The 23575-nt window shown below is 33.2% G+C and overlaps 1 protein-coding gene across 4 annotated transcripts in view; it reads left to right on the forward strand.

The window, feature by feature from the left end:
• ARB2A (ARB2 cotranscriptional regulator A) overlaps nt 1–23575 on the forward strand; it is a 388747-nt gene that overhangs the window by 160322 nt on the left and 204850 nt on the right. For all 4 annotated transcript variants that reach the window (XM_081054485.1, XM_081054484.1, XM_081054486.1 and 1 more), the window contains one exon: nt 7361–7579. In XM_081054485.1, coding sequence (XP_080910611.1) covers nt 7361–7579 — 219 coding nt within the window. The remainder of the gene's footprint in view (nt 1–7360; nt 7580–23575) is intronic.

The raw sequence follows: 23575 nt of genomic DNA on the forward strand, positions 1-23575 counted from the left end.
GTCTAGCTAGATTGTCTTTAGGAATATTTTGTCATAATACGTTCTTCTTTTTGTTTTCCTTTTTATATTCCTCTTTCTCTTGAAGAATAAAACGGACATCTTAGGGATTTGTACTTAATTCTGATTTGGAATTTTCTACCGAATAGAAATATCTTAAAAGGGGATTCGGTAGGTAGAGCACTGTACCTAGCAGCATGCTTGGTAGGTAGTAGCTGCTTAATAAATATTTGTTGCATGAAATCAGTTTTTAATGAATTATTGACTCGGTGAATACTTGAGATTATTCATTATGTCCTCATCCTTGCAAGTGGACTTGAGAACCACAAGCAAAGTACTGATATATTCTTGAAGAAACAGCAAAAAATATTTTAAACATGATATTTATTTGGGAAAAAAAAGAGAAAGGTGGCATGTTTTAAGATAAAGTGATTTCTGTACCATGGTTCTTAAGTAGGTTTCAAGAGTAATTTAAAAGCTTAAGCATATAATTCTATGGTATCTGATGAGGTCAGAGTGATACTATTTTGAAAAACCACGTTCCCGCCATCTGTAGCTTGATAACTACAATATTTCCACAATTTTATAGTGGACTTTAATAAGAAGTAAGGAGAACATTGGACTTTCATGCAGCATTCTTAAGCATAAAGGCGTATCTAGCACGCAGAACAGTAAAGTTTGTAAGATAAATTTGTCTATCCAAGTCCGCTTGGGACCATCTAATAAAGGAGATGTATCTGCAGGGTCCCCTATATCCATTTAGGGATTTTGATCTGTCATTGACTGGGCAACAATGGTAGCTTGTTACCTCTTTTTAGTTTAATGTGTAAATGTGTGGGTGTATATTCTCTTTATAAGAATGAGAAGTAAAGAATATAAAAGATTTCATAATATAGTATTAAATCATATTTTTGTCCTTGATAATGAGCGGTAAATGTTTGTTATAATGCTATTGTGCATTGACAGAATGCTTTAGTAAGACACTGATGATTAGAAGAGAAATTTGTGAAGTTTAAGCAACATGATATTCTAAAACCTAGGGAAAGTGAGAAACAGAGCAGGCGGGAATATGGGTAAGTGCAAAGTGAAGGTTTTAAAATAAATAGCACTTGGATGGCCTGGGATGTCAGAACCAGAGACAAGGGTGTGTGTTTGTCAATATATCCTTCATGTTTTACAGACTCCTAAGGGAACAAGGGAAGATACAATTTCACCTTTTCTGTGCCAAAACATTTTAATTATATCTTCTTCCAACTACAGCGGTTCAGTAACCAAGGAGCTGACATTGATGCATGTGTTGATAAAGCTGCAAACATTCAAAATGAGATTAACAAAGATTTTGAGCAAAGGGTGACAGCTAATTTTACACAGTTTTCTGCATCTAATTCAGGCCAGCATAATAATAAAATATTTTATAACTGTTGGGTTATTCAAAAAGACTTTTATGAGTTTGTTTGTGGATATCTTTGTATCATACTAAAAACTGATCTATTCTGTAGCTTAAAGCTATTTGCATCTATGTTGTAGGTCCTGAAACAATATTAAAGGGGGGTGGGAACCTCTCATATTATAAGTTTTGGGGTAGTTTTTTTTGTAATCATACTTTATCCTTGGAACTCTTTGCCTTTCCCTTAATTTATCTTGAGCACACTAACTAGGGAAAGTATAGAGATAGCAAACATATGTTTTCTAATATTGCTTAGTATGCACTAATAAAATGGCCAAGAAAAGTTATATTCAACTTATTTAATTAATAAAACTATAGTTTCTTTATGTTCTTGAGCTCCTTTGAGCACATTTCAGTTTATTTCTTTTCTCTTCTATTCTCTACTTGAAGGCAGCTGACAGTCTTCTTTCACTTTTCTTTTTGTTTGTGAAATTTTCTTTTTTTTTTTTTTATCCACTCACTTCTCCATCTGCTTTCACTTTTGTTTGCTTGGGCCGTCTCTCATCCCAACTTGATAATGAGGAATGCAGTGTGACCCTGACCTCTATCAGCCCATGCATGACCTTCTGACTCTACCATATAACCTTTGACCTTCTCTTTGACAGCTTGATTAATTACCCTGTGTTATGATTTATGAGTAAGTGCTATGTAAAAATAATAGACAACAGGTGGTCCTCTGAAAACTTTTTGTGGCATGTTTTCTTTTACTGACTAACTTGATGAGCTATTTGAAGTTGGAAACTTACTGGGATAATCTGTGTTGGTCCATATTATGGTATTTTTATACCATGGAATACAACATTTAGGGAGCTACATGTTGAAGCATGGTTGTGACAAACATTTTACAAATATTAACAGGGTGCTATTACCTAAATAAATGCATATTGAGAAGAAGCACAAAACAGAGTCAAGTGACATTTCAGGCATTTCAGTCCCAGGTCACGTCTTGAGAAAATTGCTGAAATAATGGAGGGGGTATTTTTCAAGCAGAGCTGCAGCTCCAGCAGCTATGTTTACTTTAACGCTTCACTAGTGACTTCTGATTGGTTGTCATGACCTCATCTCACTGTTGCACCTAGGATGTTGCAACAGTGACATATACATACCCTTCTTGTGAAAAAGATGAGAGTGAACACAACATACATCTTCCAGAAAAGATGAATGGACAGTGGTTAGTCCATTTTAACCATGGGGAGTTGTAGCTTATAGATAAAACACCTTGGGCTCATTTCCCTCGAGGATGACCACCTATCTTCTTTCAAACTAAGCAGATAGAATGCTGAACTTGAAAAATATGATTGATAAATCTGTGTAAAATGATCACTTACAGAGCCTTGCCTGAAGACCAAAATGGATAGTTCCATAGGTCAAAGGATTCTCCTCTGGCCCCTGACCCCTTTAGTCACATGTGGCTTATAGTATTGGAAGGTTAATATGCAGAGCTGAGTACTTTCAGCTGATTTTTTTATTTAGCCAACCACAAGAGATTTGAAACGGTGTAGAATTTGCTCCTATTTTTCATTTTCCTTATAAATGGTAATTAACAGATAAATCAACTTAGATAAATCTTCAGTTTTAGCAAGGTTTCTTGGAGCCAAAAGTACATTCTGGTTTTAGTCAGGTGTTTAAAAATCATATCTATTTATAGAAACTTCTTGATAAGTACATTTCTATACTGATTTAATTTCTTTAGTATGATTTCCTCTGGTTCTATGTGTTTGGCATCACCTGTCTGTTTTAGACCTCTCTGACCTAAGCTATCATTTGTTGAGTGAATGATAAATGAACTATTATTTATTGGTAAGTGCGTCTATAGATATCAAAGTAAAGAAGGACTGGAGGCCTGTGTGTTCTGTTTAAATCACAGCAAGTACTTGTGTTGAATAAAATTCTATGTCTACTAATAAAATTTTGAGGGTTCCGGATTAAGGTCCCATGGTTTATACCTTATAAACACGGTCTGAAAATGAATCTACAGTTATAACTACAAAAGGATACAAAACGCAATGAGAAAAAGAGATATAACTTACTTTTACCTATCATCTTGATTACTTTCTTGATATCTACAAGACTGTGCATTCAAACATAGGAGTTAATTAACAACTTTATGTGTGCTTTGTGTCTTGAAATGTTGGGTATTGGAATTGATCTGGGTTAATCATTAAAAAAAATGCCAGGAGTTTTATTATTTAGTTGTAGAATGTTAGATAATCAGTTTTATCATTTTATCTGGTTAAAGATAACAAAAGTCTTCAAATGTATATTTGAAATGACCTAACTTTTTATCTTATGAGAAATTTAGCATGCTTCAGGAATAATTAAAAAGGATCATAATTCAATATAAAATATTTAAGGTCCTAGGCATTAGTAATAAGGGTTCCCTTGTTAGAATGGCAACGCACAGTTCTTTTATAATATTGTATTTGATGCCTGATTTTATACTTTTGTAAAACTTTATGGGTATGTTTGTAAAAGGTCAAACTAGGACCTTTTTTTTACTTATTTCTGTGTGCTCTGAGGGAATTACTAGGAATAGAAGGAATTAACTTTTTGTATTTATTTTGATTCTTTTAAGATATAGATTGATATTTTTCTACCTAAAATGGTCATATTTAACTACTGGATGTTGTCTGCTTTGTTTTACTTTGACTATTTTCTTTGACTACTTGGTTTCCATATAATAATGTGGACATCGCGAAAAATCTTTGTAGCTTTGTTATATAAAGAGATTTGTGTACCAGTGTTTATGTGAGAGCGAAATGGAGGAAAAGCTGAAGTTTTACTGCATATCTTTAGAGCATGTAAATAAGATAGTTAAATTTATCTTGTTGCACTAGCTATGTCCTACTCATTATAAAATGGTTATGAATGGTCTCTGTGAATATTGCATTAATTAATTTATCAGGAAAATTTTAATTGAAAAATGTAAGATTTTACTGGATGGTAATTGAATTTGAAACAAAGACATTTATTAAAATTAACTCTCATTTCTGTGAAAAATGTCCCTTAATATTTCTGGATTGTTATTTCATTAATTAAATTGGTAGTATGAAATATCTAAATGATAAAATATTTTCTAAATAATTCAGGTGTTTAAAGAGAAACATTCATTGTTGAAATCTAAATAATAAAACTTCTTTAATTGATTTATATTGTGGTGATTTAAAAATAGAATCATTTTTCATCTGTTGATGCCTTGGTGAAAAATTGATATTGTGTCTTTATAAAATTGGACAAATGAGTCATGTAATTTTCAGTTACATAATCAATAACTTAGACAAATACTACTTCTTTGATGATTTATGTGTGTCTGTTTTTTATACTTATGTAGAAGGGACACATCAAATATCAGAGTCCATTTAAAATCAAATAGGCACAAAATTTTTTCAATCTACGATTTCCAAATACTGAAGTAAAAAGTTCCGCTCAAATAAACCTAATATGATGAAAATACTCTTTCTAGTAATTAGTTATAAATTAGGGTAAGAGTTTTATAATTCTGGTAACTATAAATGTTGTCTAGAGAGGTTATCTTTATTGGGAATTCATTCATTTTGCAAAGACAATGCTCATATTCTATCAATTTATTAAAGTCCCACTTTGTTACCTTGTGTTTAAAATTTTTCGAGTTATCGGTAAAATTTAGTATATTACTATTTTTATCTTTAAGAATTCTAAGATTCTGTTTTGGGCTTGCTAACTCTAACTCTGTGTGTGTGTGTGTGTGTGTGTGTGCGTGTGTGTGTGTGTGTTTAAAGTTCAATTCACTCAGAGAAGACAGGGAAAAAACATGACAGGAGACCACTTACTCTCAGTACAGAATCTAGTAAGGAGGCAATTTTCTTTTTGGCCTATGGTGACCTTTTTTGACTATGTTCCTTACACCAGAGACAGTGTACTGAATGCCTCTATTTCACCCTGTTTAGCAGAGTGCAACAATGTTCTTTAACTTACTTTTGGTGGGAGGAGAAGATATAGCTGAAATTTGAGAAGGGCGTGAAAAGTTGTAAGAGGCACAAGGAAGAGGGGTAAGAACTTCCTTCAAATGTGATTTTAATAACTAGTCAAGTGTGTCCAACTGTAGAAAATCACCAAGTGACAATCTGTCTACCTGACAGTGATTACAATGAATTACAAGACTTTTGAATAGCTATACAGATTAGAATAAAGCAGAACCAAATAAAATATCTTTTGTTGGTAAAACTTTGACTTACCAGCTAAGAAACTTTAAACACACACACACACACACACACACACACACAAAAAAAAAAAAAAAAAAAAACTTGTGCTTTGATGTAGAACGTTTAAATTTAAAATCTTGTAAAGTATTTTATAAGCCTTTCATGAAAGAGGTATTTATCTAAAAGTTTTTGAACATGTCTGTATGAAGAATATGTAGTAGTTTGTTAATCAGTTTGGTATATATTTGATAGTTTTCATATAAGTAAAACAACTATATCTTAATTAACAGTCCTAGCACTAAAACCAGAACTTCAATGATCTTTAAAATCTCCAAACCATATCATGGTTTTAGACAATAATATTATCTGATTAGAGGAGTGGAGCAGGAGTGGGGGGGGTGAGGAGACTAGGGGATTTTTAAACAATCCCAGTGAAGTTTGTACGTAGTTTGTGAAATCAACTGATAAAAAAAAAAAAAAAATCCAACTACATGTAGCAATGGAGCACATTTAAAAATAAGATAATTTAGTCTGTTTTAATATTAATTTAGTATTAATGCTATCAGTTTCTTTTTTTAAAAAATTAAATTTCAAAGACAGTAGAAGATTCTACAGTTATAGTTTGGGGAATGAATATACGTATGTTTGTTTTTTGGTAAGGATGATTTGTTTTTAAAGCTTTATTTTCCGTAGCTCTGATGTTTTTGTCATAATGTTTTAAGTATAACCCTACAGATTGTACAAAGTAAAATTGGGACACCCAAAGTACAGAATTGAAAAGATAAGATACATAATACTTTCAAAAAGTTGTGTTGTGCATGCTTGTCAGTGGTAATCGTTTACCCTTCTCTATTTTCTCAGGGTTAGAATATTCCATCAGTTGTAACATAATTTAAATATCAAAGTTCCCTTAATTATAATCACAGAAATGTTTGCCTTGCAAAAATTAAACCAGACAGCACAACATGTTTTTAAAACTTTTAAAAAGTTTTAACAGCTCAGTAAGCTGTATTTTAAAGTTTGGAATTTGTTTCCTGGTGTTAGTCCTCTATAAAGAGAAATGTTTATGGTAGTTGAAAAATGAAAGAAATTTCAAGATTAAAGAGTTGCTTCCATTATAGTAAGACATTGGTTTATTTTGTTTTATGATTTTTTTGGCGTCCTGAAAGAAGAAAGTTGAAAAAAGTCCAGGGTGCACAGGTAGACAGTATACGTTTCTGATAATATAGACATGTAAATCTGTAGAATATTACATTATATTTCTTTTTTATCATTCAAGCAAATAAAAATGCTTATTACATCACATGTAAAGGAAAGAAACTCCAACAAAATGCCGTTTAAATTGTAAACTTCAATTTCAAAGAGGTTAATTTCTCAAAGTATATATTATAAATACTAATGTGGTTTGAAAGTGTACTTTTATTTGATAATTTGTTTCAATCATTTTTGAGGCTCTGGACAATCTGAAGTACTTTTTTTTTAAACTTAAGCTTTATAATCTTCATGTTACAAGTATGTGTTTTTGTTATTGTATATAATCTATGCTTATTTACATACACAATATTGGCAAACAATTTTAAATGACTTTCATAAAAATTAAAACTATAATCTTGCATAATGGAATATTTTAATAAATATGCAAATATACTAAATAACATGGGATTTTAAGAACTTTTTTATGAATTGAAATAGTTTCTAGGATTAAATTATGCTGTCTTCTTTGATTTCAAAACAGGAAGGATATGGAGTAATAGTACTGAATCCCAATGAAAACTATATTGAGGTAGAAAAACCGAAGATACGTGTAAAATCATCTTCTGATAGTTCATATGAACCAGCAGAAAAACGAGAAAGAAAAGATAAAGTCTCTAAAGAAACAAAGAAGCGACGTGATTTCTATGAGAAGTACCGTAACCCTCAAAGAGAAAAAGAAATGATGCAGTTGTATATCAGAGTAAGTAACAAGTAAGATCATTACTTTCCTTCATTATTTTCTTTATATTTTATTTCATATACATTATTGTGTTTATTTTTAAAAAGAAAATTATTTAATTTTTAATCATTTTGCATTGCTACATGAATGAAATGTATTCTGTTTTTTATTCAGAATTACAAACACAGTATACTTATATCAGTGTGATATTTTATATAAGTCTCAAAAGCAATTAATAATGCACCATACAAAACATCAGTCTTCATCTTGGGTGGTGATAGTTTTAATGCATTGTTTTCCTACGAGCAACCATCCATCTACAGTGTCTCAGCTTAACTTCTAAAAGCAGATAGAGGGAGGAAGAGTAATTAATATCTTAATAAATATTTAAGCTAGAATAATTTAGGGATAGTGTAATGAGGGGACTCTGTCCTTTGCTCTTTTCTTACCAATTAAACCTTTGTACTTTGTAATGCTAGCAGCATGAAATCCTTATAGCACTACTGCCCAAGGAGTTCGAATGCTGTAGTGGGCACAAACAATTTTATCTGCATTTTGACACATTCTGCTTGATACATATATATGTATATATATGTGTGTATATATATATGTATATATACACATACATACATATAATGCACAGTATATATATAGATATGTACTGTGCATTATATGTATTTATGAGACAGACTCATGCACTTTTCGTAGCCCTTATTATGGATGCTAGAAATACCATTTAATAATTAAGCATGTCAAAATGCTACTGGGTAAGTAAAATAGTAAATTGATATGTTCTTTAAAAGTGAGTAATTCAGAACATTTAAACAAGCAAATTAACATTTTATAAATTATACTGTAAAATAGTAAAATTTGAGATTATCAACTTGAGTTTTTTTACGCTTACTTGAAAAGCTCATTAATAAAATATTTCATACCACCTTTGATGGGAAAAAAATCTTGGCTTTCAAAATTATTTCTTTAATATACTTCTAATTCAAGGCATAATCTCTATATTTTTGGGAATTGTACTCCAACATTCAAGACATTTGATTATAGCCCAGTCTGTTGAGTAAGTTATGACAGGTAAGCAGTAGTAAAAGCAGCATATAAATTCTCAAAACCCAAAAATATGTGTCCTGACCAAGAATACCCAAAGTTCGTCAAACAATGAGTCAAACAAAAGTTTGGCAGATTGCAATATTTAAATTCCTGAAAACATCTTATTATTTAATATATTACTTGAAAAACAAAAATAATTTTTAGACTTCAAGTCAGTAAGTAGCTTGCTTGTTCTACTGCAGTTAAATAACAGTTTTCCTATGACTGCATCAGAGTCATCATCGCCTTTATCCAGCTGTCCTCAGCTTCCTATTATATGATCCAGTCTGTCAACTACCATCTTCAGACAGGGTTTTTTAAAAATTACCTCTGATATCCAGATTCCAAATATGAACTTTATGAGTTTTCTTTTTTGGAAATACACAAATCATTGAGAGTAGTCACTTGCCTGTGTAAAACACACACAAAAAGTGATGTTATATATTCTTATTTATTTCTTCTTAAACAGTTTCTTTTATTTGCCTATTATATCTACAGATTAAGCATCCACTTGTGATATCTGTCTTGTAGGTTTTATCTCTTCTCTTTATCTTGTCACCATTGCTTTGATTTTTTTTTTGTTCTCTTGTATGTGTGCGTTTTCTTTATTCTGTTTTTCACATCTGTTTAGTTTATTCCTGCATCAATTTTTTCTTACACCAAGGGAAAAAAAATCTTTTTATGTTGCTTCATTGTTAATATATGTTCTCTTTCTTTTTATCATTTTTCTTTAATTCTTTTATCTCTTTTACACTTCTGTCATTTTTACGTCTTATGTCTTTTGCCTCTTTCTTTCTTGTCCCATTTCGTTCATCAGTCTAGATTACCAATGAAAGCACTAAAAGACAAAAATAGACTAATGTAGATAAAACAACTTCATACCTGATAGTCTTAGTTATGAAATGTTATTTTTCTTAATAAACATCTTTCTCTTAAAATCTTCCAGAACTGTGCAAAATAACAGAGCTAAGTTGATAGTCTTCAAACATACTGCTACATAGTAAGGCATGATCCTATAGTAGGAAAGAGAAGAATGCTTCATTTTATGTAAGGTGCATTAATTCTTAGATGATTTAGATCCACTTGAGAAGTGACTTCTAGCATTCTCCTCCCCTCTGCATATTTCCAAATCACAAGTATTTGTAAATTTCAGACACAGAGCGTGGTATGTGATGGGGATAAGTTAACTTTTATTTATGTACTTCTTAAACATTTACATTTTGAAATTGATTATTTATTCTTTTAAACAACCCTATGAGGTAAGTGGGTCAAAAATGACATACTTATTTTATAGTTAAGGAAACTGCTACACAGTCCATTTTTGTCTACGGTCACATAACTAATAAATGGTAGAACTAAGTGTTAAAACCAGGACTTCTAATTACTGTACATTCTTATTCCCTTTCTTCTTTACTACATTGTTCTAACTAGTTGAAAACAAAATATATATCGGAAATACGAAAATCAAACCAATTAAAATAAAATCATGGTATGATATAGTAAACTATATCTGATGATTATATAGATTTTTGACCCATTATCATTTAATAGACACTATTAACTGTCTATAAACAATTTTATATCATATATTTATACTGTATAAATAAATAATAAATAAAAATTATATATCAAAATATATTTTTTCTCTTTTAATAAGATCACTAATATTGATCTACTTTTACAGATGAGGAGACGGTTGGTCAAAATGTAGTAATTTTCCCAAGGTCACATAGCTCTTACTATACGCTTCATGAGGGCAGGGTTTTAAATCTATTTTGCTCACTGCTGTATACCCAGCGCCTAGAACAGAGCCTTCATAATAAGTATTGATAGAGCAGGACCATAATAAATTTTTATTTGGTAAATAAGGTGGTGGAGCCAGGATTAAAATCCCAAACTACTACTTTTTTTTATAATATGTCCTGCATTATTAAAGTATGCCACTTGATTTTTTATGAGGAAACATTCAAACAAACAAACAAACAAACAAAATTACATTGTTGGTTCTTACCCAATCCAGTGGCTGAGAATACATTCCATAAATTAATGATAAACAGTATGTCAAGATTTATTTGATAACTTGATTGATTTATCCATTTACATCTGAATATGTCAATGTGGGATATCTTGTTTTTCTTTTTAGCTACACTATTGTGGTGCTAAAATTATGGATGCAAATGGAAATATTCCATACTGACCTACAAATATTTCTCTTTCACACACTTGCTGATAAGAATACAGCCAGGCTACTGTACTTGCTCCACCCTATATACACTTGGCACTTTATGGGATCTGTAACTTTCCTTTCTGTTCTTTCCCTTAATCCAAATTCTATCCATGGTGTAGTGCCAAACTGACATCCCACCTTTTCCTTTCACCATAATCAGTGAACTCTCCTTACTATGACTCCTGGAAATTATTATGATTGGTGTACTTATGTGGAATTGACCCAACCCTATGCTATCTTGAGATATTGCTTGTGGTTTTGTCTCATAATATTATTAATATTACCAATTTATCTTTCATGCCTTTCCACCAGATCTTCCCACAAACACTGGGATCTTTTAGCTTTGCATGTCAATCCTTAAAAATAAGCATATATGAGCTAGTTTTTACAATAGTACAGAGCATACTGTGAGAGAATCAGGAACTGATACTAATCCCACTGACTTAGAATCCAACCCCCTGGAAGGAGGCCAAAGCAGAAAAACCAGGCCTTAGTCTAGAGATACCTAGATAATGTGACCTGAAGCAGAGGAATGAGGGTTATTCTGGTATCAAACTGAAGCATAAAAGAACAATACTCAAACTAAGGGAGAAGTTCAATTAAAAGAACTTGACATGGGTGGAATATAGGCAAAAGTGACTTGATGCTGATCTATGTAATACTGGGGTGGAACTGCTTGAATAACTCTTCTTAAGAGACTTAGGTGTGGGCTGTGGTGATAGGAACTAACGGAGAAGGATTAGACCCAGAACATTAAAAAAAATAATAAATGCTAGGAGTGGAGAGGGGAAAGGAAATAATATGGCCACACAAGGAAAAATCCAAAAGGGGAGGCAACATGTACAGAATAGGAATCTTGGCAGTGCCTGCCATTACACATTGAAGATACTCAAATATTTATGGATTGATTGCTTGTTGACATCCATCACAAAAATCTTATTCCTTAACATGCGAGATATTTTGTGCCTAGTTTTTGACTGATATTTTCAGCATTCATGTGAATTTTTGTAATTGTTCAGAAACAGCCAACTCTGATAAACTGAAGCTTCCTTTTTAAAAAAATGTTTTCGGTGTTCTGACTTGGGTTATGTCCAAAATATTGGTGAAGGTTAATAAGTATCCTGTCTTCTCCCTGTACCTCTTTTCTGTGCTAATGCCACTGGAGTCATTTCTATCTAGTGTTTTAGCAACCAAATTCAATTCATTTGTATTACAATCAATAATTGTTTAATCTCTGGAACCATTTTATTTTCCTAGTATATTGAAGTATTTGAATTTTCTTTTTCTCTGGCCAAAATCTCCTTTCAAATTTTTACACATATCCAGTATACACTTAAAAGATTACCAAAGTATAATTATATTTTAGTTACTAAATGAGTATAAATAGATATGACTAATTATTGGATTATGTTGCACATTTCTAATGCATTCGGAGCAGAGCTTGAGAGATCAAAGTACTTACTGTTTCATGTGGCAACTTTCCTTAAATATGAACTAATGTACTTTCTGGCATATATTATGGCTTATTAAGAGGATTGATTTGGTCTAGGCAATAAACATCATGTCAGACATGCCTGGCAGGAAAACCTGCTTAATATGTTTTGTAATAAGACAGAATTTTTTGTTCTCGAAAACATCTGCCAACTGAATTCAAAAGTGAAGACAGAAAATGTCATCAATTTAGTGGTAATCCTATAAATTTAGTTTCCTTTTGAGCAACACATATTAAGATACCCAAAATTTCCAGTGTTAATCACCACTGGTTATAGTACTTTGTAAAACGATGAAACAAAAACATTTTATTTTTATATCATGTGTTAATTAATTCATAATGAATTTTAATATTGCAACTGATAAAATTTTAACAAGCATCTTGCCAACAAATCATTTTTAAAGCATCTGTTTTTTAATGTGTTGGGTTGAGAACTGAGTCAAGTGGCTAAATATGTACATATATTCTTTTAAAAACATATTTCCACCCCCATAATTATAGATACATTATTTTTCCCCTTAGTCCACCAGGGGCTGCTGCTGTGCATATTAGATTTTGCTTTCCCCAGAAATGGAATACGCCAATCACGCTATATCTCTTCTTTCTTCCTTTTTTTCCTCTTTTCAAAATCGTTTAAAATATAAATGGAAACAGAAAAGAATAATAGGCTTAGCTAGTAACTTAATAATCAATATAAGAATTTACTATTTTAAACATTTTCTACATTCTGAGGCATTTAGATTTTTCCAAATGAACTTAAAACTTGTAGTCATTGAAAGAAAATTATAATAACTTTTTATTTTCTGTTTCTAGTATCTGAATAACTTTCAGAATCATACCTATGGCTGAGAGATAGTATGGAGGTGAGATTTAAAAACTTCAGTCTGATAGACCTGCGTGCATTTGAATACCAGCTCTTCCATTTAATGTTGTGTGATTTCAAACAAGCTAACTTCCCTACTCCTCAGTGTTTTCTCTGAAAAGTGAAATGATGATAACATATGTAAAGTGAACATAGTATCTAGCACATAGTCTTGGGAATTGAGGGCCAATAATATCCTGTCATTTCTCAAGTTTAGAATCCATTGAGAAAGAATCCAATTCTCAAGGTACCTGCTCTTACATCTTTTGATACCTAGTACCAAATATAATATTCCTGTCTTACCTTCCTGAGTTTGGAACAGTGAGCAATATGACGTAAGAATCAGACAAAAGGAGATCAGAACACCCGCTTTACTAATTGATATGTGTCAACTGGAAAATTTGGCTCAGATCTGTGGCTGAATTTAGACTTCCTAATGTATTTCCCCAAAAAACAAGTTTTTGCTCATCCTCCAAACATCCCCTTTACCTTTCACATAGCAAGCTGGAATGCATCCTTCCGGCAAGTAGATTTGAAAGATGCCCAGAATGACTGAGTCAAATATGCTCAATTTCTTCTCCCAAGTGTACTAACCAGGCAAGTCACTCTGCCTGTGGGAAAGAAAGGGCGAGGATGGGGAAAGAAACGGGGAATGTTACTCTAGCTGAAGTGGTTCCACATGAGGCCAGGAGATAAGTGGTTTCCACCCGATAAGAGTGTGCCCCTAAGAGAAGGTCACTGTTATTACTACTGCATTTTCTGAAAGCTCAATAATGCAGTAGTAATATAATCATTTAATGTTCACTAAAGCATAACTTAATTTCTTCCTTTTATGGTTTTCATTTAAAAGGGAAACTGTGATCAAACCTGATTTCAGAGAACCTGTCCACAAAATTGTTTAATTTTAGAATTAAAAGGGTCATTATTCTGTTTTAAATCATCAGAAATCAATCTTTGTGTTTTCACGTGTCATGCTACCAAATCCTAGAAAACACAGTGGATTTTTAATAGATATTTGATTAATGTGTATTTAAACAAGTGCTTGCTTACATGAACCTAAGAAGCAAAAGAGACAGACTAGCACTATATAGATCTACCCCTGGATATTGACTCGTGTGATACTGTGTAGTATGAAATATGCCCACACTCAGAAAATTAATGCAATGTTCTATAAACCCAAATAACAGCCGTTATTGATAATACCAAGCATTCTTTGGATTTGCTAAAAACAAGCTAAAAATGAAGAATTAGAAATTAGTAAAATAGTTAGATATTTAGAAATTATATCTCTGCATTGATGGATTAGAGTTGGCTATTGGCCAATTTTGATGTGGCGATTCTGCTATAAATATGATGTAGTGGAAAGAATAAGAAGCTCAGAATCAAAGAGATACGTGCTGTAATCTTAATTCTGACACTTTCAAGCTGTAACTTTGGGCAAATCACTCTTCTCTGACTTTCAGTTTCTTCATCTGCAAAATAGGGATAATCATAACATTCAAATAAATGAAGGAATAAATGTAAGGAATAAATGAAGTAAATTAACATATATGAAAACAACTCGTGGAATACTTACTATTTAGTATGTCCTCTTTCCTTTCTCTTCTCTCCCTACACCCTTTTCCTTGGGAAATATGGGGAGAATTACAGCCAAATGAGGTCTCAGAACCTCTGTACATGCTTAAACAGTATTAAAGTCACTAAGTGTTTTTATTTATAGGGATTATAACTACTGATATTTGTAAAAAAAAAAAGTTAAAACAGAAACTTTTAAAATATTTTAAAATAACAATAATAAAACCATTTATAACGGCATAAGTAACATTTTTATGAGAAATAACTATATTTCCAAAACAAAAAAAACATAGTAAGAAGTGTAGTATTAAAAAAAATCTCTTTAATGTCTTGCTTAACAGAAGACAGCTGAATTCCTATATCTGTTTCTGCATTCACTGTCTTGTGATATACTGTCTTTGTTGACATTGCTGAAGAAAATTTGGACTCATGTAGATATGCAATTGCAAAAGGAAGGATTATTTTAATAGCCTTTTCAGAAAGTTGTGTATATTCTTCTTTGATGCTACACCAACACTCAACAAGAGGTAGTTTCTTAGAGATTAGTTGCTACATAAATCTAAAACACATCAGTGAGCATTTCATACTCTGTTCCATGAAAATTCATTGGTCTGTGTTATACTTGGAATGGATCTTTTATCCGTGAATGATTTTATAACATGATGTGTTGGTCATTTGGAAAATATTGTTTTCACTGAGTTATACAGATCTTCCAAATGTTTAACATATTTTATTATGTAGTATCAGAAAAATTCTTTCTGTTAATATTACTACCAATCTCATCTGCAAAGCCTTGAAGAATTGAAACTGTCAAGCTTATCAGGGAGGATACAATTTTCTCAAAACTTTAATTTTAGCAAGAAAGCTCAATTTTTATCATTAGCAACAATTAGTTGTTTTCTTTGGATTGTCAGGTTTATGTTGTTTATTTTCAGGAAAATGACTTCCATATACCAAAATCTGAATGATCATAGTTTATCAGTCTTACAATAAAAACAGTGTTCCATTAAAAATGTGGCTTCTGTGGCTCACAGCTCAACAATTGCCCAACAACTTTCCCTTCAGATAACGATCAAAGCATAGTTTGGTTTGCAGGTCCTTTTTGTATACCTTCTAGTTCACATTCAGAATGTTAAACAGACATATGCTCAGAAATTGAGATTTAAGAAAAGTAATTTTTACTGCTTCATTGACATTTTTAAAGAGAACTTGCCTTTTTTTTTTTCCTCTGAGTGTGTGGCAGTGAAGGATACAAGGACTGCTCGTATAGTTTGGTACCACTGCTGTGATCCATGCTGTCACAGGCACTTTTATTCTCCATTGCTTTTTAACTGTTAATGCAAATGCCAACACAGTGAAAAGACAATTGATGTGTTACTATTATTTTATGGACTCCCTGAAAGGGTCTCAGGAACCCCCCCCCCAAGATTTGCAAACCACATTTCTAGAACCACTGGTCTACATCTCTTTTCTAGAGTTCAACGAAAGAAGAAATGGAAGAAAGCAGATCATATGATTAGAAAAAGAACCATTTTTCAGTTGCTGTGTTAGGCAACATGAAACTACCATACTATGGGTAGCTATTTAAGCTGAAATAGAGACACTGGAACAGAGTAGGACTGGTTTATTAAGGCACTTGGGCCTATCCACCATTAACTCCTCTCATCTGGACTTAGGGAGCATTGTATGTAGACTGCTTCACCTGTTCTCCACCCCACCCCCCTGCACTGAAAATAAGATGCCAGTCCACATGACCAGTCCAGTGGAATTTGAGGATTTAGGATTTGTTGTCTAACTGGTCTTCCCTAACAGTAGGAGGCCCTGGAGAGTCATGTGCCCATTTTGGAATTTTAGCAACTACAACTTGCATTGTCTTCTTTCCCCCTGAAATGGATGGCCTCTTGCTTCTCAGGAGAGCTCAAATCATTATCTCTGCCATCCAGCTGGGGTCTAATTTACTGCCATATTCCATTAGTTGCTTACTGGTGCTGTCTCTCTGTTACTAGTGCTGTCTCCCTATTTTATGTTTACCTTACTTTGTGTTAGACTTACTCTGGTGGTTAAGAACTAGGTGTTGGTGTCTGGCACATGTGTGTAGGGTTTTTGCACATAGTATTCGCTCAGTTAATGTTAATTATAATTATTGTAATATCTTTGGTGTACAATCTAAGTTGCATCTGCCCACTAGTCTCTCTCCATTTTGAAACCATGCTCTTCTTAGTTCTCCGAACTGGGTTCCTCTTATTTCTTGTCTAAGATTAACATGTGACAGTAATTGTCTAAACTACAATTAGATTACCATGCTTCTATTTAGCTTTGATTATAAGTGTTAGTCCTTGAATTTTCACAACTTCCACCCGCTTCTTGGGAAGAAGGGACATTTTAAAACTCTCTACCTCCAACTCCCTCCCGGGTAGCTGGAGCCCTATGTATCCATTTGTCTAGTTAGAAGTAGCTGTTGTTTATTTCTTTGTGTAATCCTGACAATTGTGTCATTTATTACCCTGACTTTATAGATTTGTAAAATGACACTCAGAGGTATAAATAGACTTACTCATATATCTAATAAGAGTAACTAAACCAAGATCTGAGCCCAAGTCTTTCTGACTGCAAAGCCTATTTTTCCCCCACTATGCTTTATTGCCAAGAGTGAATCTACAGGTGATTCTCTAAGATCTCTCTTCTTTGTGTGTATGTAATATATACATACACAATACATAAGTGAATGGATAAATGGGTCTTGGATTGCAAGGCAATTGCTGTGATAAAAGACAAATAGTATTTCCCATAATGCAACAGTTTACTCAAAAACTGTTGTTAGAAGGTTGCAATGAATAGGTAAACAGAGCAGAACCTAGGACCCACGTTCTCTCCTTGGCAGTAAGACACCCTCACACATTGTTTTTGCCTCAGTCCCAAACTATTCATCTGAGATGTGTGAGTTGTTTGACTGCAAAGTATTAACTAGTTTGGAGTTACTGCAGGTGGAGATGAGGGGAAGCCTGAATCAGCTAACATAGTTAACTCAAAAGTGTTGTTTACTGCAGGCGATCATTTTTTTTATCTCTACTCTGATTTCATCTCGTCTTTAGGTAAGTTTGGACCTGTTCTCAGCCATCAGCACGTTGCTACCCCATCCATCCCCTTTGGTGTTTTAGAGCCACTGCAGTATTCAGATCTGTATACTGTAGCTTTATCAATGGATGTAAGGACTTCTGTGTGCACCTCATGGGTAACATAGTGGGGCAATATGACACGTTTATTTAGTGACTTGAATATTTCTATTATAGAGTCATCTCATTTCAATTTAAATTGTATATATGTGCATTTTTTAATATTATAAAATTTTGTATATTTTAGGTTTACTTGTCCAGAGCATGAAATTACTGCTGAAAACACCATATGTATCAATTCCATCTCAAACTTATATAATATTAACGTTATTCTTAATGTCATTTTTATTAATTAAATACTAGAAGAAAACATTGACTTTCTTTTCCTTCAAAAATAATAGCTAATATGTTGTAATTAGTGGATCATTTGAGGAACCCAGGAAAAAGACAAAATTAGCTTTGGATATTAATCTTAACTGTTCATCTACCAAGACTTTCCCTAATTTTTGTTGGTCCTCAACATGGTTCTTATACCTGAATTTATTTTCCTAAAAGCTGTAATATAGCATACCAAATGTCCAATTTGGTGTCTAAAATTTCAGAAAATTATCTCTCTCTTAGGAAGTGATAAAGAGAAAAGTGACATTTTTTAACAGTCACTATTTTTCATTTAGAAAAATCTTTTAAATGTTCTGAGCCAAAGTTTTGTGTTTCTACCAAAGCAATAACAATGATACCAATAATTTCCAGGGCTATGTAATAGGTTAATAAATTTTCACAGAAAACTTTGAATCAACAGATAAAGTTTAACATTAGAATTCAGATTTTACATTGATAAATTAAGTAAATCTATCAAAACTAAAACATAACCTCTTTTAGTTATGTTATTGAGAAGAGGAACTCAGGTAGTTTGAAATGTCGCTGTTCTAAATTTTTGGCAGTGAGGCATATTTTTTCCATATTAAAAGGTATGTACAATTCATTCAGCCCACATTCATTTACTGTTCAGAAGAACATTACTTATATGAGAAGGATTCTACCAGAATGTGGTGCCAAAAGATAATACTTTAAATTTGGTAGGTATTTTTTAGAGGTGTACCAAGTTCAACTAGTTTATTTCTAGATATAGATGGGGAAACTGAGATTAAGAGAAATTATATAATTTGCTCAGGGTTGCACTATAATTATTGACAAAGCTGATACTGGCATCTAGGTTTTCTATTTGCCATTCTTGTTGTTGCAGTCTTCATATTAGAATCAGGATTTTTCCCTCCATTCATATTCAGAAGTGTCTTGTCTAGGATTTGTCTCAGCAGCTCATGGGATTGAAGGGGTTTGGGTGAAGAGAGAGAGGGAGGGAGGGAGGGAGGGAAAAAGAAAAGAAGAGAGAGAGAGGGAGAGAGAAGATTATTAAGCAGGGAAAGGGATAAGTGGACATTAAGTAATTTAGATTTGAACCTAAAAGTTAGTTGAAACACTGTTCCTAACATAATCAATTTTAAGATAAGAGGAAGAATATAAATTTGAAAATTTTGGTGCATTATATGTGAATTACATTAACTATACATCATTTACCCCTAATGTTCTTTGTTTTGGTTTCACACAGGAGTGTGAAAAAATTTCCTCAGAATTCTTGTGCAGACTGGATATATAATCATGCCATCAAAGAAAGGGTATTATTTGTGCATACATAGCTCAGTCAATTGAAGATTACTCAGATTATCATCTTTTTTCATTGATTTTAAAACCTTTTATCACATTTTAACATTTCTGAATTGGGATGCATCTTAAGAATTAATGGCATATCATGGATTATTGGCAACATTTTTTTTTTTCTTAATGGTACATAAAACAGTGGTTCCTTTTAGAACTGATGGAATCATGCTTGGATGAACGATGGTATAAGACAGGAGTGCTTCATTGCACAACTCTAAGAGGACATAATTCTTATCTGGCACCCCTAGAGTTGTGTAGTGTGAGACTTAATGGCTTTATGGGGTAGCCCTAGTAGAGATGATGTGGAGGTTCATTCTTTTTGTTACCCCAGATTTGACCCCAGAAATTGTATAAAGACCACCTGCCTACTGTTTGATAAGTAGTGATCCCTCAACAAATGTTTATTTATTTACTTACACATTATTATAGTCAGTTGCATTCTTTTATTTGCCAACACAGATTGAGAGCAGGCTTGAATTCCTTCTAGTAGTAGATGCCATATCATTGAAAAGAGGTAGCTCTCTAGATGGTAAACTTAGATGGCAAATTTAGGAAGTAATGACTGAATGGGATAGGATTAAATAGAGAAGTTTATCTCTAAGTGTCCTAATTGTTTGCATAATGCCTTTACTTTTAAATTTTATTTTGGCACTTTCAAGATACCTAAAATAACTATTAGTGTGATAAAAATACAATATCAGTTATAGTAAATATAAAAATACAATATCAGTTAAAAATACAATAACAGATTTCATTCTGTTAGTACAGCTTCATCGATTTTGTACCCTCTCCTAAGTGGTAGATATTAAAGATAAAAGATGGGAAGGGAATAAAACATAATTTCTACTCAAGGCATATGAAATTATCCAGGATAACAACTCAATATATCAAATATAAATATATCTTGAAACTAAAGAAGATATATCCTGTTGAGTGACCCACCTTTGAATGGAATCTTCACATTTCAATTAAGTTGAGCACTAGTTACAAAATGTCATATTTGCCCTAGCACTTTGTGAGATATAGAGATAGAAAAGCCAGAATCCCTAATTCTCCAAGAGTTCACTCACAAACTCATAGGGAGGCCAAAATATTTATCAGCATCTCTGATATTAGGCAGATTGTGAAGTATTTCCGAGCAGTTCATATGTTGCATTATAGGAGTATGAGAAAGGGAAAATGTCTTTTTCAGTGGGGACTTGAATGTTCCTTTCACAACTATTAATATAGCATTAATAATAGAAGTGTGATACTTAAATATTCAATTATAGACGGCGTTGAATTTTAAAATTTGCAAACTACTTTATACATTTTTTTAATTAAATCCAACTTATTGCATTGAAAACCTCAACTTATTTTTATTAAATTTATTGGGGAAATATTAGTTAATAACATAAATGCCAGGTGTACAACTTTATAATATGATATCTGCAGCATTCTGTATTATGTGCTCACCACCCAAAGTCTTGTCTAGTCTAGTCACCCATCACCATATATTTGACCCCCTTTACCCCCTTTATCCTCCCCAAAAGCCCCTTCCCCTCTGGTTACCACTATTTTGATATCTACGAGTCAGGTTTTTTTCAATTGTATATTTGTTTTTGTGATTAATTTGTTGTGTTTTGTTTTATATCCCACATATGAGTGACATCACATGGCTCTTGTCCTTTTCTGCCTGACTTACTTCACTTAATACAATACTCTCAAGATCCATCCATGTTCTCACCAATGGCAACATTTCATCTTATTTATGGCTAAATAGTATTTCATTATATATATGTAGCACATCTTTATCCAATCATTAATCAAAACATTTAGGTTGTTTCCATATCTTGGCTATTGTGAATAATGATTCAATGAACATATGGGTACATATGTCTTTACAAATAAGTGTTTTCAAATTTTTCAGGTAGATACCCAGTGGAGGGATTGCTGGGTCATATGGTAGCTCTATTCTTAATGTTTTTATGAACTTCCATGCTCTTTACCATAGAGGCTGCTCCAATTTACATTCCCACCAGCAGTGTGAGAGGGTTCCCTTTTCTTCAGAGCCTCTCCAACAATTGTTATTTGTCTTATTGATAATAGCCATTCGAACAAGTGTGAGGTTATATCTCATTTTGCTTTTGATTTGCCTTTCTTTTATAACTAGTGATGTTGAACATCTTTTCATATATCTGTTCACCATCTGTATGTCTTCCTTAGAGAATTGTCTGTTCAGGTCCTCTGCCCATTTTTTAATCAGATTGTTTTCCTGTTGTTGAATTTTATGAGTTCTTTATATTTTTTGGATATTAACCACTTATTGGAGGTATCATTTGCAAATATCTTCTATTCAGTTGATTGCCTTTTTGTTTTGTTGATGGGTTTGTTTGTTTTTTACTGTGCAAGAGCTTTTTAGTTTGATGTATTCCCATTCATTTACTTTTTTCTTTTACTTCCCTTGCCTTTGGGGTCAAATTCACAAAAATCCCTCTGAAACCAGGTCTGTAAGTTTAGTGCCTACATTTTCTTCTATGTATTTCATTGTTTCGGGTCTTATGTTCAAGTGCTTAATCCTTTTTGAGTTAATTATTGTGTATGGTGTCAGATAGCAACTTCTTTTTCAATCTATTCTATTTCATTCTTTTGCATATGGCTTTTCAGGTTTCTCAATACCATTTTTTGAAGAAGCTTTCCTTTCTTCATAGTATGGCTCATTCATTATATGGCTTCTTTGTCGAAAATTAGTTGCCCGTGTATGTGTGGGTTTATGTCTGGGCTCTCACTTCTGTTCCATTTGTTTGTGTATCTTTTTCCACCAATGCCATACTGTTTTGATTATTTTAACTTCATAGTATAATGTGAAGGTAGCATGTGATACCTCAGATTTTGATAAACTCAATTTTGTATGAATCGTTTGTATAAATTCTTTTACATGATTTTTTGGTTGCTGAATTCTATAAACCACTTCAAAATTTTGGCACACTAAATGAATTAATTTGATGGATGTTTTTGACATATTTCTGGAAACTGTAATATTTCAATTTTCAGTAATGTAGTACTGTTTATCCTTGATGTTTACAATGTTTTTGACCCAAGGGAGAAGGTCTAAGATGGCAGATTAGGTAAGCACTATGCCTGCTGCCTCCCAGGATCAAACCAAGATTACAAATAAATTACAGAAAAATCAACCTCAGAAATCATCTGAAGACAAGCTGAACAGAACCCCTATAACTAAGGATATAAAGAAGAGGCTACATCGAGACTGGTAGGAGAGGCAGAGATGCAAAACGGGCTGACTCCAAACCCACAGATAGTTGTTGAACACCAGGAGGGATACTTTGGTGACAGAGGTTCCCCCAGAAGAGGGAGGGGTTCCCAACCCCACACTGGACACCCCAGCGCAGGGGTCCTTTGCTGGGAAGAGGAATTCCCACAGTATCTGGCAGTGAAAATCAGCAAGGACTCTGTCCGTTCATCTCGGTGAGACGGAAGGTGGCTGGAAACCCTTCCTCTTAAAGGGACCTCATGCAGACAAACTTTCTTACAGATACTCACCTGGGTTTTGGTAGAGGGTTGGCACCTCGAGGGGTGCTGGAGATTTACCGGGAAGACTTTGTGTGGCTTCAGGATGAGGGGTGGAGGGGCAGAAGCCATTTCCCTGTGTGGAGCCTGCCTCATGTGTAGCTTATAGGTGGGTGCCATCTTTCCTATGTTGAACTCTCCCGCAAAAGACAAAATCTCAGGCAGCATTAATCAGGTAAAATCCATGCATGCACACAACTTTGCTGATGCCCTGGTTCCCGCCTCACACAGCTGGTACTGTGTCACCAGGAGCACTCCAGCTCCTGGGTGGCTGGTCCTGCACCACAAACTGTAGAAGCCTTTACAGCAGCAAAGGGCTCGCGGTGGCCTGCAGAACTTTTGATGGTTGGCAGTGAGCCACAACTTG

The sequence above is a fragment of the Rhinolophus hipposideros genome, assembly GCF_964194185.1.
Source record: "Rhinolophus hipposideros genome assembly, chromosome: 7".
Lineage (NCBI taxonomy): Eukaryota > Metazoa > Chordata > Mammalia > Chiroptera > Rhinolophidae > Rhinolophus > Rhinolophus hipposideros.